Genomic DNA, 21,681 nt, shown 5'->3' with positions numbered 1-21,681 from the left:
CTTAAAGCGTTCACTTTTCAAGCAGTCGCGCATGAAATAAATTCGTTATCGTAGAAAAAGAGCTTTCATCGCAATCCGTTTATGACAAAGCGTATAATTTATCGATATACAATTTTAATTGAACAGCAGATTGAGATGAATATTGGGAAAGAGATAAACTGAAGATAAAATGATTGTATTTTTACATTCGAAACCATGTTTGAAACTGAATAACGTGTCAGGAGTGTCATTATGTGCAAGTCTTGACTTTTTCCTTGCAACTGTAGCTTGAAAGAAAGGGGAAACCGAGAAATTTAATATCAATAGCTACAGTCCTCGGCTACTAACGAGTATATTTTATTTACATATTATTGTTTATTATATAAAGGAAATACCTGTTATTGCATGCCTACAATATCTGGTAGGTTAACCTACCTACCTACCTAAATATATCACTACGTACAAAAAAATATCTTGAACTAACAAGGTCTTTAATAAATAAGATGTAACATGTTTCAGCCTGGACTCAGAGATAAAGCCTTGAATTCATAAAAGACAATTAGGGTAATAGAACTGCCTGTCACACTACGAAATTACAATACACAACATAAGCTCAAACCCACGCTTTAGGTCCACACTTAAATAGAGTAAAACTGAAGTAATACCTGTATAACGATTTAAAACATGAGAAATTGGATCGTGCAAACTTTGAAATATTTTATGCAGATATAACAATAGGTATAAACGAAAAGTAGAACCATGATCTAAGCGCTTCTGAATCGCAATCGGTAACTGATGCATAAAATCGTATTGCAGGAAGTTTTATGTAAGCGATGAATAAATCGAATACGATGAAAATGCAAAAGTTTTTCTTTTAGTTGTACAGTTGGGAATCCGCATGAATAAATCGCTAGCGGGATTACTGACAAACTGTAGCGACCTTTAAAGGTTTCTTTTACCTGAAATGTATCACCACAAATCTTTTAAAATCTTAAGAAGTAGAAATCTCTTATACCAAACCATTTCGCTAGGTTGAGCTGTGGCCTGTGGTTTATCCAGATATGGTCAGCTTAACTTCGTGTAAACACTATCTTTTAAAAAAGTATTACATACATGTTGCATGTATGTATGTATGTATGTATGTATTTTGTATGTATGTGTATTATAGTCATTATTTTCGTATTATTATATATTATGTATGTATATCATTTTAAATTATATTTATTTTATTTTATTTTTTTGTACTTTAATTATTTCTACTAACTATATCATTTTTTTTGTCTGTTATCTTTTTTAATTTTATTTAATTTAAACACCACCTATCTCATTCTACTGCATAAAACTAATCCTATCCAAAGGTTGCCTGGCAGAGATCGCTTGAAAGCGATAAGGCCGCCTATTTAACATGTGTACCTATCTTATATGTTTTTCTCTTTTCTTTTTCTTATCTTCTGTACCTATGTGTGTGTTAAATAAAGTATTTTGTATTGTACATACACCATAGGTAATATTAGGTCAATCTTATGATTTACTGATAAAACCTGGTAAGAATAAATGGGTTTTCACAGTCATAAACATAACTATAATAACAAAATATAAGTATGAGTATAACTAATATTTATTATCACTATTATATTGGAATGAATCTTTTTTATATCCAGTTCTTTAACAAATCAGCGGTTACATTTACAAACACAGAACTCTACAAATAACCCAAATAATTCAAGATGGAAATATACCTAGTTTAAATATTATTATTTTCATTGTAACTATTGACACTGATTGACACTTTAACTCTGTGCTTTAACATTAGCTATAGAGAACGCACATTGTTTTCATAATTAGGGCTGACTTTGTAACTATAAAATTAAGAAAATATTACTTAATTTTATATTCACTTTAATATGAGCATTTCCTCTTTATTAATTCGAAATGTTAATCAAGATTAAATAAAGCATTAAGAACTTTTTTGAAATAGCGCCATCTATGTTGACTGCCAGGAAGAAATGTGGTGTTCACTCAAGCTTAGGATATTGTTTAGTGTCGCTATGGCCCGCAAGATGGCGCTAGTAATAATTTAAGTTTATTTTTTATATAATATATAATACAAGATAAATAATTAATGTACATGAATGACTCACATAAACTTTATTTTTCAAATAAAAAATATTAAGTAAATATTTACTCAATTAAAAATATAGTTTTACATTTCGATAAACTACACAATATTTATAAATCAATTAATAAATAATTTCATAATAATTAATTTAACATATCAATACATTTATCGACCTCATAACAATGCGGTAAATGATACGGCTATTTTATATTATTCGTATTTTTAAGTTTATATTTTTTCATTTCCCTCTTTCATACGAGGTAATCGCAGTACCTAATACAATTTGTATTTTAACTCGATACAATAAAGATTAAATTTGTTTATCATTATGTGTATTGGCTGGCTAAGTAGCGTTGTCCTCCGCGATGCCCCACCCCCACATTGACGTCACGTTCATGACGTCATAGCTCAACTGAATCGACCCCCGGCCCCCGCCCTAAAAACCGACATTTTAAGAGGTGTTCCTGTTGAAAGTTGAAAATGTATCGTTATATTTCAGATTTCTGCATAAATTATCATTTGGTTTCTGTAATACATCCATACTAATATTATAAATGCGAAAGTAACTCTGTCTGTCTGTCTGTTACTCAATCACGCCTAAACTACTGAACCAATTTTCGTGAAATTTGGTATAGAGATATTTTGATACCCGAGAAAGGACATAGGATAGGTTTTATCCCGGAAATCCTACGGGAACGGGTTTTTCTCTGAAAACGCGGGCGAAGCCGCGGGCGGAAAGCTAGTATTTTATAATTGAGGGATTAGCAAATTATTATAAACTACCTATAAAGACATAATTATCTGTTATCTTATTTTTCTATACTTACAGAAAGATTTATTTTAAGCCTAAGTCTAACTAGATATTATAATAAACTAGCGGTCCGCCCCGGCTTCGCCCGTGGTACATATTTGCGATTTCTCTACATAAAAACCATCCTCGTACTTCAAGGAATATAATAAAAAAAGAATTATCGAAATCGGTTCAGCCGTTCTCGAGTTATGCGCTTACCAACACATTTTGCGATTCATTTTTATATATAAGATTAAAATAAACATAACTCATCTCTATTCTGAATTAATTATTCCTTGTAAGTTTTATGTTATGTATAAACTTTTCCATTTACCTACTTACTTTTGCTTATCTCCTAACATTTGAATTATTAATTACTCTGTGCTATATTAATCCATTTTATTGGTTCTGGCCTTGGTTCTGGCTTAATTCAAATGTCAGAAACAATTATTGAGAAGATGGTTATAATTTATTTATTTGCTTTAATTAATTCATTTTCGTTGTCGATATTCAAAGAGGTCAGGCAAAATCTTATATATTATGTGTATCAATGGATTTGTATTAATATTGATTCGCTTTGATAATTTGTTCTTAGAAACTAGGTATCTACTATCTTGTTCTTAGAAAAGGTGTTATCCCTTTGACCTTCATTGTTGGAAATTTCATTACTTAATTTATAAATACGTACGCTTTGTTAACGATGATTTGTTAAATCTGTGTTGAAGCAACAATGTTGTGAAATTATATTCATTTAACGAAAAAATACCTATTACATGATTACTTCTATCGAGTTCCTTTTATATCACATTAAATTTAATTAATTAATGCATTGTAATATACCTTTAAAATGATTTACCATATACATCATAAAACTAACTGAATCCATCTTCAATCAATTAAAGAACTAGATGATAAAACTTTAATACATATAATATAGTACAGCACGTCCATGAGAGATTGGTGTCTAATCATACTTCAGAAAAGCTTAAAAATTCGCACAAAGAAATATCTCAAACAATAAAGTCACCAAGTTCTTAAAGTAATAAAATTATTCATTTATACTGGTCCCATTGTGTACAGTAAACAGCTGTTGTAATGCTGCGTCATTACAGAGGCTACTTAAGTAAAAAAAACCATGACTCATTGTTGAGTAATAAAGTTATATATACGAAGAAAAGGAATTTTCAGTAACTAAGTTTTTTAGTTACAACTTACACACTTTAATAAGTATGTAACTTTTGACTAGATACATACACCTACTTACATAAGCCGTATAATTCAATCGGAATGCCTAATATTGCAAAAAAACAACGAAAAAGGGAACAAAACACAATAATATGATCACAAAAAGTACATTTATAATTTTTTTTTATTTTAATTTAACTTAGTTTAAACAATTTAAACACATAATTATATGCTTGAATATTTTACACATTTCCAATAGAAGTAAAAATAAGAATCAAAATTCAATTCATAAGGAATATTTAATTTTAAAATTAAACCAAAATACTATTTCAAATCAAATATTTTCTATTTCTAGTCATCTTAGAATCTCAATGGCTTTTAAAAAAATATTTTAACTGAACCACATTTCTAAAAGCTAGCTAACAAGCTAATTGTCATATTAAAAACAAAACTAATATTATTTTACAAAGAACATATTTCTTAATTAAAACCCCAATTACTTTCAGAATAGAAACAACCTTAGGAGAATGTTCCCTGAGGCTACACGCGTAGCAATCGTAGCAGTACACCGTAGCTCGTTTGTAGCTCAATCCTACAATGTCACTAAAAAGTAATTTACTGGGACACCGTTCCGTTCATTGTTAACGAGAAAGCTCTGCAATGGTATTTCAAACATTTTGGATCTATAGTGTACGAAAATAGGGACCGAGGGTCTGGTCTGATGCTTTCTAACATAGGTAGAGCAAATCACAAAGGCTGAATTGTGTTGTAGTCCGGTGATACAAAAACGGAGGCTCTCAATTCGTAGCGTATTGATTTAATTTATATGGATAACTCCTCTGATATTTTTCGTGATAAGGATTCATAAATCTAAAATAGACGTTAATGTCCTCAAATATTAAAATGAAAATGGAAAATTGTTATAGGATACAATCACACGTGAAGTTGGACACAACTTTTGAAGTAAATAATAACTATTTAAAAAAATACAGAACACACATTAATGGCATATAATAAATTATTATAATACTTATGTTAGTTACATTTAAAAGGTTTGAACATAAGATGACTATTTCTTGCAAAAATAAGTTTTATTTCTTTCGAGAAGTGGAAGTTAAAAAACTTTTGGGTCTTTTTGCTGAACCTCTTTGCCAAAAGGCATGCAAAATAAAAACAAAACCTAAAGCTAAATACCGCTATTGTTCAAATAGCTATAGAATGAAGCTACTAGCAGATAATGTTTTTATAGTCTACGTAACGAAAAATCTAAAAATAGCCAATTCAATCACAACGCGTCAGTGAGCAAAATTTTGGCATTTTTTTCGGTTTACGATACGACTTGCTATCTGCGTATTTGTAATTTTTATTAAGTACTCTGTATGTAGCATTTTATGTTGAGATGATTTTCTTAATACGACTGGTTATAAGACATCATAGCCAGATGTGAAACCACAGATACCAATTAAATACAGGAAATAAATACGTAGTAGTTACTACAACATAACTCTCAGTTTGTTGAAGTCGGGAAAAAATGAGTGCTGAAACCTGACACACGTAGCACATTACCATACCGCCTTTGATGCAGATGCTTAAGAGATACGTTTTTGCCTACCATCTGATGATTGATCTTCACATTCTCTTAGCGCTATATAAAATACGCTAAATATAGCATATATATAAACATTTAAGTATACTGGTAAATAGTTATTTAAACAAAATGTAAAAAAGTTTATCAATTTTGGCAATGCTTGCTTACTTTTAAAGCAACGTATTTGACCCAAAATGAAAGCTATTGTTTCAATTCGATTCAGTACTTGTATGTGATTTTTGTTCTACGTTGATTTCGTTACTTTAATAACATTGAAACGTATTATTTTCGATAAAGGGAAGTAATGTATCATTGCTTAGCACGTCATGTATATAATATGGGAAAAGCAATTGTCTATTCCTTTTATAAAATAAACACTCCTTCTAATCTATGACACCAAAAGAATTGAGCTTTTTTAATATGCTATCATTTTGTTATATGCTCTCATTTCCCAAGGTCAAAGTAATTTTTGAATCATTTTATCAAATCTACCTAAAGGTGAATGAACCCTCTCCATAAAGATAGATACATACTCAATACTGATGTATCAGCTTTAGGTTAAAGCTGCAGCTAAAAATCGATTAAGGTCTGAAGCGAATTTGAGGTCTAGCTGGAGAGTCCTCTTAGAGTTTTTGAGTACCGTGAGTGTGCGGTGCGCATGCGCGGACCGGGAAACGCTCTGACGTCACACGTCGCGCCCGGGGCGGCGCGCCAGTGTCCCGCGACAGCGCGACCAGTCACGCGCGACACACGCCCCGCGCCCACACGAACACGAGCTTTCGATGCTATGCACAATAACAATATATGAAACCTACCCTGTATGCCGCAGCCACATGCTCTGTGACTATATGTGATGTTCTATGTGCCGCTCTCCTTATAAGTATTCCTTTTAGTTATAGATTCAAATAGAGACGCTCTAGTTTGCATTATTTCGTAGTATATAGCGGTTACACGTAAATTATTCTCATATCAACATCTTAGACTTCAAAAACAAGGCAAAATACACTACATGTTGAACATAATACAACCAAATCTACATTCAAACGAATTCATGTTTCAATGAAATAAAAATACATACAACAAAAAGTTTATACACTCAGTCACTTAGTAAACATTTAACAACATTCATCAATTATTTAACTATTTCTTGGTATCACTATAAATTCATTTTTTCTTTTAAAATATATTATGGAATGCTGAATGCGAATATACTTATATAATATTTTGAATACATATGTACTTGTTTTATTAAATTCTGCATGGCCTATTTATTTTCATATTCTATTGCTATATTGCAGTACAACGCAAAGCATATCATCATTTATATAGAATTTAAACAATAAAATAATTCAATTTCAAGCAAGAAAGCATATAAAATCATTAGAAGAAAGATCGAAAGCATATAGAATATTAGGAAAGTAGAGCATAATTAGCATGAATCTGTTAATATTAAAGATAGAACAATAAACAAAATATCATTTATAATTTCGATCGCAAAATTCTACAAAATTTCCATTCACAATCTTAATTTAAACTGAATAAATAGGTGTCGCTAAGTACAATTATTATTACTCTCTTTCAACGTGATTCCGAGCATGAAGCATAGATGGCGTTAATGTCCACATGAGTGTAAACAATAATTTCATTAGCATTTAATATGGTTTAATACACTTTGCATAATTAATTAATTAATATGCAATGATTTGTTGAGATGGTATGAGATATTTTAAACAGCAATTACCTTATGTTATATATTTGTTAAGTTTTCATGTAGATTATTAGTAAGTATGGAATGAAGCTTTTTGAGCTTTTCGAAACTGTATTTTACACTTTCAATTATATCTTATTTATAAATTTCTCTCATCGTTTAATATAATTTCAAAAAGTTTCTTTGTATAATAATTTTAACATACACAATACATATTATAGCAAAAAGTATTCCTAATTATTAATAAAATTAAAAGAGCAGTAATAAAAGAATAATAGAACCGTAGAAATGAATCATATACTGATATGATATATTATGTATTATAAATAAGATAATGGGATGGGTATGTAAAGGAAAAAGTACTTAAAGCAATGTGAAATAAATACATATGATTGGTATTTTGATTTAATAGAAACTTATTTGATTAAAATTTAGATACTCGGCACAAAGAATGCCCGATATTGAGCGATACATTACTTGTGATCTAAAACGTACCCATTTCCATTTTCCTGACATATTTTATGTCCCAGTGATCGAGCCTAAAAATGTTAAAAGGGTTCGCCTTCATGGAGCTGTGTAGATATTACTTGTACATATAACATGAATACCAATGAACGTATATTTAAATATATTGTAAAATCATCGTAGTTTTCTTTTTACAGTGAAATGTACCGCCGTTTATCACATAATACGAAATTATCACCTTATTAGAAAACGTATTATCGATTGTTTAGATAAATATTTGATAATATTGTACATAACCGGATTTGGTATTTTATCGTAAAAGCTAGTTGTTCCGAGGAAAATTTTACAATCGCATTCCCATAAACGGTTCATAGCATAAAGTGATACGTGCTCTATTGGCCTCATTTTCCTTTGCACTACCTGAAAATGTGAAATACAGGAGAATATGCTGGAATGTAAGCGCTTTTTATCATAGACTGCATGCTGTTTCACTTATAAACGTTTTTGTTTTGTGCATATAAGACATTAAACGGAAGCTCGTAAATAAACCAAACGTGGGTGGTTATTAAAAACCCAATTAATCTAACATCTGGATAAAATTCTGAACGAAGACAGTGAGACAGAACAAAGTAATACCAGTGCCAAATATATTCAAGTTGTGACTCCGATAATATCAGTAAATATGTCAACGATTCTGAAACATTGATAGATCGTACGGCGATCGAATAAAGACAACGATATTATGCAGCAATATACTCTATACGCCGAATGAATATCGTTTATAACATTTGATTGTGCGATAGCAAATTGAAATCGGACTTAAAAATCAAAGACTGTGATTTGACGATTGCGATAGTACTGGGCTCAGAGTCCTGGAAGTTGAATGTCTTTGTATTGACATTTAACTTCTGCGTGACTCTTGGACACTGGATTTTGGAAAGGAAGGATAGTGTATAATTAGTGAAAAAGTTAAAAACAAGCTTGATGGCGAGGGATTGAGAGTAAGCGCACTGGGTGGAGGAGGGTCGCGGCACGCTGGCTGTGATGCGATGGGCCAGGACTGGTGCTTCCGACGCAAGCGGAAACGCAGCAGCAGTCAGGATGACTCCCAACCGCATCACACCCGGTAAATATCAACATATAATGCAAATAGTTCACAGTATTTCAAAATGTTATCCATTTAGACTTGACGGATATATCACAGTTCTTTTTATTACATATTTATTAAACCCTTGTGCTATTATTGTAATCATTTAATTTAGATACAATGACAATTTATGTGCATAGAGAAGGTAATAATTTTATTAACAATCCACATAAATGTTAAGCTATACTCGTTGTGCGAATACAACAAAAAACAAACAGTAATGAAGCTATGATCAATTAGCAAAATAATTGATCCAGATCACATCACTTTCCAATACTGGTTTAAATACAACCTACATAGTGAAATCCGAGCTTTGAAAGTGTATGTCCATCCTCTTTGAATTTAAGTAGTACGAGATGTTTTTTTTTTATCTCAAGTCAAATTCACTTTTTGCTATTTAACTGTTTATGTCTTTTACTAGCCTAAAATTATTTATATACCTATAAAATCTTGCAAGGAAAAGTTAACTAATTACGTTTACAATCTCAATATATTCAATTCAAAGCTTTTAAGCATTTTTGTATTACATACCTATCTGTATATTAAACCTATAAACAATGAAACGAATGATTTTCGTTTTCCGCTTTCCATTGCTCCTTCCGTTAAAATATTAAATCTGCCTTTAGTATTAGCAGTATGAGCATATCTAATTACTACAAATTCCTTCCTGAACAAGCATTAATATTACAAACTTAGTCAATTTATAATAGTAGTAAAGATGATATCTCCATGATCGTATACAAGGAACCGTCGTATCTCATCAAAGCAGACTAAACATTCATAAAGTGAACTAAGCCCACTTGACTAAAACACAGGGCGGCCAAGATAGGGGTGTTACGGAGATCTAGTTACGTGATAGAATAGCAAGCGTAGCCTTCATTACGTATAGCCATGTTGACTGATAGCGAACACACCGTTTGCTATTATCACGCAATTATCCACTTACCGAGTTACTACGTCCACATATGGTCGCCGTCAAGGGACACTTTCTATCAAGTAATGGCCAGTAAAATAGCTGTACAGAAAATTAGCTCCAGTGTTATTGACCGTGTGACACTTAATTGGCGATTTCATTTTGTTTTTGCTTTGGATATTGTATCAACTTTTGAGCGACACTTTCTATCGAGCAATGACCTGTAAAATAGATATGCAAAGAAAGATTACTGTGTGTTATTGATAGTTTGTAATGGAAATTATTTATTACAATGTTTAAATATTTTATTTAAGTACTGCAGCCTCACAAATCACGGTAGCATTAAAATAAGTCTGGAAGACATCACTTGCGAGAAAGATTTATAAATTTCCGTTTATCATCTCTCTTTGTGGCGTTAAGTTTATTTCAATGTAAATGTCTAACACGAAGAACTCCTGAATAATAAAATATTATATTCTCTTTTACGACAAGTATTTACGTAAATTGTATGAAATATCAAAATAACATGTTTATAATTTTTAACTTGTTACGTAGCATATAACACTATTGAAAATATGCCTTTAATTTGTAGGACTCTTAAATTTAATTCAGTTTGTAACATGTCAATGTATGTAACATTTATCTATATTAAAACTGCTTGGTCATTTTATTATCCTCTTTTATAATTCAGAATTTAATATCAAAGTGAGCACTATGTTATATATAGACTCTCGTAAATACAAAATAATCCTTATGAAACAATGATATTAAAATAAATTTACATTTAAAACTAAAAGTAACAATAGAAAAATGGAATATGTACTATTTAAGGTGCATGCATTATAAAGCAAATAAGTAGGTATAAATAATTCAACGGCTGACGTCGTGACGCTACTGCAATTACTTCCACCTGCAATCCAACTATAATTAACTTTAACCACAACTATTATTATAATAAGGTAATTTTATCAGATGTATTGTAACTAGATAGTTCTATATATGTGAATTAATTTATAATACACCAAATTACACATATTTAATCATGCCTAGAAACACAAAAATCATATTAGAAAATTAAAATCAACACTTTCTTTTGCAAAAATAAAACGCGGTTCTATAAACAGAAAACCTTTCTATACTATAACCTATACAAATATTACAAAATATTCAGTGTACAATTTGTAATATAAATGCATAATGTAGCTAATTCAGGAAACTTTACGTTACGCAATAATTATTTCTTAGAATGCCCATTATTTGAAATTAAACGAATATAACATTTCCCACGTGTATTTTTAATGGCATTTCAATTTTGCTTTAAGAAAAACATTAAAAGATAATTAAAATTAAAAACAATAATCAATTTCACGAATACTTATTAATCTGAGGAAATCCTACAGTATGTAGAGCTAAGATAGAGCGTGCGTAAACGTGTGCACGTAAATTATTTCATGATTTTAATTTAATACCTTATATTTTTATTTTGTTGTACTTTTTTCTTAAAACACGAAGTATCTGCGAACTATGGAGGTTTGCCTGCATCAGAGTGAAGGGCGCTGACGTCATCGGTCAAGTTCACACGCCACGTGCTCTCGACGTGCCAAACCGCTGGTTCCTACTACGTTCACATTCTCTTCATTTTTAAAGATAATCAAAATTACAAAATAACATTTTGAAGTGCAAATTTTAGGGGCGTTGAGTGTAAAATTTCAAGGTCGCGTCATGGCAATACCGTTAAGTCATGGAGCAAGACGACGATTTTAGTATCTTTGAATCCTGCCAAAGAAGTTTCACTTGTGACACGTGTGCTCGGCACATACGCTTTTTTTATCCAACAACTTTTAACTGAGTTCAATCAAGAGTTTATTGACTCTACAAAAGCAAGTCAATAAGATATCTTAACTGCTTATTCAATTTAAAAATACCTATATAATTCGTGTAAACTGTTGAAAGGTTTTCAGAACATTGATTACTCATTATAATCATGTTGATGATAAACAATATACCTATAGATAACTGTTAACATAAAATGCGACTCATATTTGAATAATACAATTTGGAAGGAAGTATTGTTTGCACTTGTAGTGAAAAATATATTATCTCAGGATAAAATATTATATTGTGTTTCTTGATAAAACCTCGTATTAAGATCCGTGTCGCGATATTCGTAGATCCAAATCTTGATTGTTCATATGATGATAAACAGATTACGAAGTATTTTTGTCATACTATAATCATCCGATTAATTAATGTTATCTTTGATAATGTGACATTATCGTAATATTTTAAGGCGTTTTTATATGCATACTTTATGTTATTTATCATAGTCGGTACTTTCGTATTCAAATATACATTTTGCTACCTTAGGTTTATTTAAATAATTCTACGATATGATAGATATCAAATTTAAAAGGCGAACAAAACTACCTAAAACATTTTAACTAGTAATTTTAACACATAATATTGATTAGTACCAACGTGAACAAATGCTGTGTATGTTTACAAGGTGCATTAAGATATTATCCGGGAACGAGGCCTTGTGCCCGTAGCTCAACCTATTATCATATGGAAATCGATAATTACTTCCATGACGTTCTAGCACGTGGCCTCGGCATCAGACAGTTTTAAAGTATTTTTCAAGTCTTGTGCTTTTTAAGATTAGTCCACGTAGCTCTAGCAATAAGCTTTTTATTTCAGAGTGTTTAATAAAATAAATTATTTACGTAATATAGGTGTCTAATTAATAATTATAAATGAAATTTCAAAAAGTCGTCGCCCTTCAATTCTGTACTCTTCAAAACTTATGTTTTCTATCATTATTATAGTATATTATACCTACACCAATTCCTCAGTGGCATTTTGTGAATAGAATGAAATATTGAGTCTATGATGGAAATTACAATTATAGAAATTATGTCATAAATTTATAGATTAATATCGTAATCATGCAATTAAAATATTTGATTGAATTTTGGTGCAAACGTTGCGGGATTGTTTATTTTTTGTCTAAAGAATCATGTGCGTTTGTTATAAAACCAATGATAAAATAAATGAGAAGTACTGTATGAACTATAAGTAATTAAGAGCCTTGTTTTAAACTTTATATGAAGAAAATTTTAGGCACAGGTAAACAAAGATACATATTTGCCTTCGTAACTACTTCGAAATGCTAACATAAGTATATGAAATTGAAATCAGCCGTGATACGGAGCTAGCTTCAGTTTGTTCAGTTGACCTATAAAGTGAGGTGCTCGTGATACGTAGTGAAGTGATCCTTGAGACAAGGGTATAGAGCATAACTTCTGTACGGCCGCCGGGTGACTTGCGTCGTTTTCTACACAGAAGTTGCGTACCGGCGTACGCATGCGGTTCGCCCCATTCGACCCCCGGCAAAATGGCGGTGCAAACATGGCCGCCGGGCAGCCGCAGGATGCTCCGTACCGCTACTCCTCACCGAAACACCGTTAACACAATTTCCCACCCGGTTGTACACTTTGACACGCACATCCGCGACGTAACCTGTCGCGTCCCTGATCAATCTTTTGCGACACGACGCGACTTCAATCATTTAAGCGTGCAACAAGTGACATTGTTTCACAACTTGAGATAAAATACGCTTATGCATTATTTTACAATAGTGATGTGATAGTGGGTCGGTCATAAATATAGAAGTTGTCTCTTTAGTGAGCGGCGGCGCGGGTGAGCCAAGCAGCGAGTGACGTCGACCGCTCATGTTCCCCGCGCCGCAAACGTCAACAGAGCCGCGTCACGCAGCCCCGTCGCCGCTTCATAAATACTATCAACACGCACACGTACCCTTACTGGCGGTCATTCGGATCGAGGAAATTATCTCATTATAACATAAAAGTCCTCAGTTTTGCGGGATTCAATATATTGATTGCTATGTGACCCGATTATGTGATTTTATACAATGGACAACCGTGTTTTATTTACTGCAGTGGACTTGACGATACATAAATGAATGCGTTGAAGTGATCAGTTGAGTGGCGGTCGCGATCGCGTGAGTGTGGTGTTCGTGTTTTACGTTGCGGTGCACGTGTTTTTCATGCTGTCAAATAAACGTTGCGAAAGCCGGCTCGGCGTCGCTCACAAACCGTTACGTGTCGTAGTACCATGACGTTTTAAACTTGGACCAATGCATTGGCAACGAACGTGTTTGTGGAGGGTGGGCCGAAGGCGTATGCGGCGTGTGACTCGATAGGCGATATGATAACGGTTGTGTTCGCGGTATGGACAGCGGCGCGAGCGCTCGGCTGGGCTTGCGAAGCACTCGCCACCACGCCAGAAAATGAAGACGTTCCCGTGCTACCGCGCCTTCGCTCCGCGCGCGCGTCTAGCGATCTTTCGACCCTCAGCACGACCACCACTAGTTCTAGTCAGACCAGTAGCGGAGATCACTCTAAGAGGTCAACACATTCTCACATTTAAAATATTATAATACACAATGCCTAGATTATACTCCACACTTCACACGAACTCCAGCTATTTGTTTGAAAATCATATTAATAAATGAATTTTAATTTTTTTAACAAACTTAGCAATATCTACACAATTGTTGAAAGAAACTATTGATAATCGTAACATACACGTAGGTATTATTAACGAATGAATGTACATCGATTAAATGATGTTAATGATACTACAAGGCCATACACTTCAGCTATGGTTAATGGATATGTTACCTAGGTGTAGCATGCAACAATGTTTGTAAAAAAAATTAGTTGAATTTTATGATTTCCTTAAATATAATTGGATTATTTAGAAAAATATATTACTTGGTTGTGTATGAATTGTTTAAACTAATTGTTTATTGAATACAAAAAAGAAATGAATATTCTCAAATTTGCCAATATAGATGTTACAAATATGCATAATATAGGTATTTAATTGAATTGTTTTCCGAAGTTTATCTTTTAAATCACAATTGTTCAGATCAGACCTTCAATTACAGAAACATGTCCCAATTGAATTGAGGTCTTTCACTATAAAATTGATACTAAAAGCTTTCAAAATGGTCAAGATTGCTGCTGACTCGTTTTATGTCGTCTCTTGTTTTGATAACTATACAAACGTAAACTTGTATGTTTACTTTCATTTATTAATGCAAGTTTTACAACACATTTTTATAGTTTATGCATTATTCTCATAAAATTCAAGTACTCATTTGCTAAAACCAACGCACACAAAGTATAACATGAGTTTTATAGGTTAATTAAAATTAAATAAGATTTTCACGAAAAGAAAATGCATCATAGGAATTTCCATTATGAATTAATTCTCATTTTTATTTCTCAAAATATTTAAAACCTATGGGGTTGTTTATTACTTGGTTAATGATTAATAAAAGATTTCAATATGAAACTGTAACAATACTTGAGAAATGTTATTGTAATTTTAATATTTAGGATATAAAAATTCAAACGATACCCTATATATTGAAGCTTTTTTTATCATCTAAAAGTAATGGTAGAGTAAAAACCTCATATAAGTATGTCATTACTGCCATTAAGTTGCTATTAAATTGTTTATATTTTTTTATATCATTTCAATACACATTTTAACAGTATTCAAGTCATGATTTCTTATGAATCCGTGGTTACATCTAACCCAAATATATTTCCGACGACGTAATGAAAGATTTACCGTCTGTTGCGATTATCGTTGGCATTTTTCACATCCTAAAAATAGAGTGGTTTAAAAAATACAATCACGTGCTTCATACGCATATTCAAACTGAAAATAGAATTATTTGTGTTATTATAAATTTTGTTCAATCCATATCATGCTAATGGTAAATGATGCAATCATAATTTGTTAATAATTTCCATTATCTGGCCTCTTCGACTATAGTGCAGGACTATTAAATATTCATACAATTATAATATAATGTATTGATTAAATCAACCGTACCTATTATAATAGATATTGCCATTTTCACAATATATGTTTAATTTAGAAGAATATTCACACAAGCCACAGTACACACGTATAATAACAACACAGTATTGAAATTACACAAAACATAAACCAAACACTATAGGAAAATAACTCGAGAATTGGTGGTGGTCGTGTCTGATGAAATGTAATGGGGGTTCAGGTGGAGTGAAGCACCTCGGCGGTGGAGCGCTAGAGGAGCTTCTAGGAGGGTACTCCGAAGACAGCCTGTATCCGCTAGAAGGCGGACTACCGGCAGGTATATGATACACAATTATGGTATACATTGTTATCAAGTAATTGTTTAACTATTGACCTAATTATAAGTAGGTATTGCGCCTTTTTATGTTATACAAGATGAGTTCCTTTTATTATAAATCCTGGGCAGGCAGATAGATCAGGAATTTATTGTGTTTCGTCTATCTTCCATTCACAATATTTTTATATCAATTATTTGACTTTTTATTTCCTTAATGTACCCACATAGCTACAAGTGAAACTAATAAAGGCGTCATGTTAAGTGCAATTTTATACAGTTAACATGTAAAATAGAGTAACGCTATGATGTATTAAACCATATATGTCTGTGTATTAAACGTAGATATTTTGTTTAAAGTTGAAACGAGAATACGAATGTTAACTCAAGGGAATTCAGCAATATTTCCGTGTGGAAAATTGATATCAAACACGTAACAATTTTAATTGATACGTTATACGTTCACCTGTTCAAAGGCGTAAATTATTTAGTAGCTCCATATGTGTTAGAAAGAACATTTTCCCTTTGTAGAATACTGTTTAAATTATAAAATTTATACTTCAATTGCAAATGCGAATGAAAGACATTCCATGCATCTAGTATGGTTTTGGATTATATTTGAATATCAAAACAGTGCGGGAGCTTCGTTGCTGTCTAAATATATCTGTACACTATACAATTTCATCATAATAAGCAGATAGAGAAAAAAATATGGAAATATAATTAGGGACATCACGCACTCAATAGATATCGATTGCCATAAAGGGAGAAAAGAAAAGTTGATAAGTTGCATATAAAATTGCAACCAGCTTAGACCAATTCATAAGTATCATACAAATCCTATAAATAGATTCAAATTGGTCTGACTGAATTAGCGCATACACTACCAAGTCATTACTGTCCGGCTGTGACGCAAAACGCCTCAATTATAGTTATTTCCAAATGAAAGATAATTGGCATAATCTCACGCACGTCTCCTCGTGATCGTACGTAACGTGGATTTTATTTTAAAAGCAATACCGTGTTAATCTGTTAATTGCTTCCAAACATATATCAAGATACAGATCAACAAATATCGTACGCCCTCGAGATTGGGGACAAGTGAAAATATATTGTTACTAGATACTACTTAAGTATACTAATAGATAAACTATTATAAAGCTAGTAACATCGTCTATGAGTAAAATTATAATATAACTTATAGGCACTGCATACATATCTGAAAGATTCGCTGCTTCTACGATTCATATTCTATAAAGAACTAAATACAGAAAATGTTTACAATTGAAAATTTGATAGCTAACTTCGTTATAACTCGAAACTTAATTTTTTCTCGTAATATTAATATTATTTTCCCGAGCATATTGTGTTATTTGCACGTGTACGTTATTTCGTACGGATTATATTGTATTGTGTTGCTTAAACCCGTGATGAAAGGAAGTTTTATTCAAGAACTAAACAATTGGGATAAATATTGTAGAAGACGTTAAATGCTTATTTATAAAAGTATACATATATGTAATAAAGGTGTTTTTTTATAGTTTTATAGGAGGTATATTATAGTATAGGCCAGTCCAATAGGGAAAAGTTCTCTGACTGAACGCTAATAAGCTCAAAATAGCATACACGTTTCTTTTGACCTTCTCTATTCTAATCTGACTAAAAATTACGTATGTCACCACATACTATCCGTCTTAAAACATTTAAGGTCATTCACGAAAATTGTTTCCTGCTAATTATAAATATTTTATATCAAGTGACTCGTATTTTCAAGTGACAAAAGTTAAAGTGTAAAATATTGTCTTCATTATGAATTTTTCAAAAAGCTCTAATGTAACACAGATACGTAATGCTTTAAGCTTCCAATATGGAATGATATAGAATCATTTTACAATCTTATTATGATAATTAACAGTATTTCATGATACATACTGTATATTATCAAAATAATATTGAAAAAGGATTTTATATCTGCGATAATGAGGTTGACTGCGATTCGGGAAAAAATAGATTTTTCGAACACCAGATACCTACCTATTACCTAATTACAGGATGTCTAGTGATCTTAACAAATGTACCTTCTATTTTACTATTTCACAAATGTTTACATGCACGTAGAACCTTAGGTTAGCACTTCTCAATCAACGATAAAATTTCCTCATAATGCGATCAATTATACTCCCTCGTGTGAGATTGTTTAATTTTTTTGCACTCATTAACCGCACATTCTATAAATCTTGGAATGAATATTCATAATTATATTGTAATTGAGGTCAAATATTTAAACGATTGGTATATCAGAAAACAATCGGGATTAGGATGCATTTAAATCATTTAATTATGGAAATTACTAAACCGATCTATTTATTTAAAATGAGAAATTATTAGTAATCATAAAGAATAACTATTCTGACTTAGATACGAACAAACTAATTGTTATTGAAATTTATATAAAAACTAACCCTTAAAAATATTACTAACAAATTTTAATTTTGCAATCAAGATAAAGTAGCATATGTTTTAACATTTCCACTTTCAGAAAAAAGGATGCACTTTAGTATTCATATTTAATACAAATATCAATAGTTTTTTCAATACACTTCATAAGCTGTGCAACCTGTGTGTGCAACGTTTGAATTTATAGATTTAATATTTCAATTAATAACATCCGTTTTATACAAATAATCGAAAACCATACAATACTATATACATTTGTATACACTACATACATTTGTTCATATCCATTTAACTTACCAATAGATGTATTAATTGATTAGTTAACGCTACCGTTTGTTGAGAACACCTTTACTAATCCAGTTTATCCCAACCCAAGTAGAATCAATATTTAATTAATTACTATCTTTACTGTTTGACTTACTTGATTATAGAATATCTTGTGTACAGAAATCCAAATACCAAGTCCTGATCATATATTGGCAATATTCTTTAACTCCTTTCGAGACATAATAAGAATCATTATTTTCAATAAAATATCATAGTATCAAATAACAAACATTCAATATTAAACTTGAAACTGTATAGAGTTGTAGAGCCTTTTTACGCAATATTTTCGTACAACCACTATGCTAATACATAATATGCTAAATATATATAGGTAATGGTTTATAATTTACAGAAATATTTTTATAATTGTGAAGTGTTTACGCAACTTATAAAGGTTTTTACATAGCATGTATTCAAATGAATTGTAAATAGGCTATAACGTCTCTACCTACATCATTATTTCCACATTATTTCACAATTTGATTATAAATTGCTGTAAATTGCATAATAGCGATAAACAATGTCTATATTTCTACATGGAAAAACAATCTTCAAATTGATAGAGGTAACATGTTTAATATAATATACTAGTTTTATGAGCTTCCGGCATTTCACTATTTAATTACTTAGGTAAAGACAAGCCGTTTAAAACTATACAAATCTATGACCTATATACGATACCTCATTGTGTTGTTAAAATATATTGATTTTAAATATTTTGCACAGAAAAGTATTTGCATGACAGCGACATCTTGCAATGAAACTCTATAACTATGAAAAACCTGCATTTTCATAGGTACGTTCGTTCTGAAGCTTTGCGAGAGATGTCGCTCATGTCTTGAAAATCTTTCCTAATGCTTTGAAACTATTAAACATTATAATGCAATTTGATATTGTCTTGGAATACCATTAACAAAAATAAAACTAACTCTAAAGCTCTACTAAGGCTTATTATGGCTAAAAAATTAAGTAAAAATTCTCAGATATACCGAGAGATTCCAACTTCTTTGAGTTTGGTCTCTTAGCACTACATTATTTATTGTGAAATCCAGTAAAGTGTTATAAGCAGGTAATTATACTAATCAAGTAGATAACTGATAAGTCTATATTTAATTACCTTAATCTTCATATTTACACAGACACATCTGTATGATTGTTTTCATGTAGATTAAACCGTGGCAGATAAAGGCACTATCAACCAAACAACGTTCTATTATCGAAACTCTCTTTTTCTTTACTTAATTTCTCTCTGTACAACCGATGAAATCGCTATTTAGCGATGAAGCCGCCGTTTGTTACTATATGTATTATGTATCCTAGGTTAAGTTTCAATTTGTAATTTATCTAGAGCAATAAAACATATACATATAAATAGATAAATAGATAAAATATGAATATAAAAATTTATTGATGTGCACCACTTAAGATAAATATAGAGCTAAAAACACCACTTGCTATTCAAGGGTATCAATCAAGGTACTACTCCTACGGCTGAAAATAACATAAACCACGTAAAAAAACTATTTTAAGAAATAAATCTGCAGGGTATACAAGCAAGACTTACACACGACCTTTAAATTAAACGTTGTATCTAATTATGCATTACATAATTATATTTTGTTAACAAAGTTATGAGAATTAGACAAAATTAAAATGGCATCAACCGGAAGGTCTAGACTCTAATTGAAAGTTCTGAGGTTACAAGCCCAAAAAAATCAGTTTCTCCACCCTCTTTGAAGTCGATTGCAAATGAAATGCGTTTCTAAAAACTGCATAAAATTAATTCCGATATATCATTCCTTTATCATTCTCAACAAGATTTGATTTTGTCTAATGCTCTATGTATTTGTATTGTTTTATTATCGCCAAGAAAAAGTATATAACAAAATGAAATTCTTTGCCAGCGTCGTATAATTTATATAGGGTAACGGCACCAGTGGTCAGCCTCATAACAGCTTTTTGAAGTTTTGACAATTGCCATTTCTACAACAATCGTCGAATAAAAAAACGTACAACATGTATGGATTTATTGTTTATTGTAGTTTCGAATCAGCGTTTATCAAAAACAATAATTCTCTTAGTAAAATATATAATTAATTTTAAACAAAAAATGGCCCAGTGTCCCAGTGAACAGCCTCTAAAAACCAATAAACAGCCTTGTTGAACCCAGTGTTCAGCCTTTAGTAAGTATAACTAATTATGAGATCAAAATAAACAATGTTATATCAAAATCAACTATATTAATCACATTTTTATAGCAACGATTCACTTAGCACAAAAAAATGTATATCGCACACAATACAAATATTATTTTAAACATACTATTACAATCTCTTTGTGTCTTCTTATTTTCTAGGTACTTCTTATTATTTATCATAAAAACAGCAATAATTCTTTTTAAAGAAATCAGCGATATTAGTTTATAATATTATTGATGTATCTATAATCCACAATATATATAATTATAATCAACCACAGGAGGATCTCTTTCGGAGGATTTCTCTGGAGGATACTGTTGTCTTGGCGGCATTTTTAGCAAGAAAAAAAGGGAACAATAATAACTTTTGGATATGAAAACACATAATACAATTATTTCAGGTAAAACTTAACTAACATGAAGTATTACTTATAGATTTAAACACAAACATTCGAATTTATACTTCAAATATTATTTCAATAACATCGTGGCTGAATACTGGATCATTGAGACCACAGATTGAGACCCAGTGGTCAGCCGCTTGAAAAAAATATTTTGAAATGCGGCTGACCACTGGGTTTTCTAACAATTAGGA

General features: G+C 31.2%; 1 protein-coding gene across 8 annotated transcripts in view; it reads left to right on the top strand.

Moving 5' to 3' along the window:
* dnc (phosphodiesterase dunce) overlaps positions 1 to 21,681 on the top strand; it is a 239,804-nt gene that overhangs the window by 168,202 nt on the left and 49,921 nt on the right. Inside the window, exons 1-2 of one of the 8 annotated variants that reach the window (XM_090106917.1) lie at positions 13,760 to 14,321; positions 16,013 to 16,108. The exons of 6 other annotated variants lie outside the window; for them this stretch is intronic. In XM_090106917.1, coding sequence (XP_089963043.1) covers positions 14,122 to 14,321; positions 16,013 to 16,108 — 296 coding nt within the window. In that variant the 5' untranslated portion in view covers positions 13,760 to 14,121. Of the gene's footprint in view, positions 1 to 13,759; positions 14,322 to 16,012; positions 16,109 to 21,681 lie in introns of those variants that run through there. One more of the 8 variants, XM_090106916.1, reaches the window with a different exon arrangement.

This window comes from Colias eurytheme, chromosome 11 (assembly GCF_061535395.1).
Source record: "Colias eurytheme isolate Ceu_HAF_F1 chromosome 11, ilColEury1 Martin Lab GWU primary, whole genome shotgun sequence".
NCBI lineage: Eukaryota > Metazoa > Arthropoda > Insecta > Lepidoptera > Pieridae > Colias > Colias eurytheme.
The sequence above is the reverse complement of the archived record's forward strand: the minus strand, read 5'-3'. Positions and strand labels throughout refer to the sequence as shown.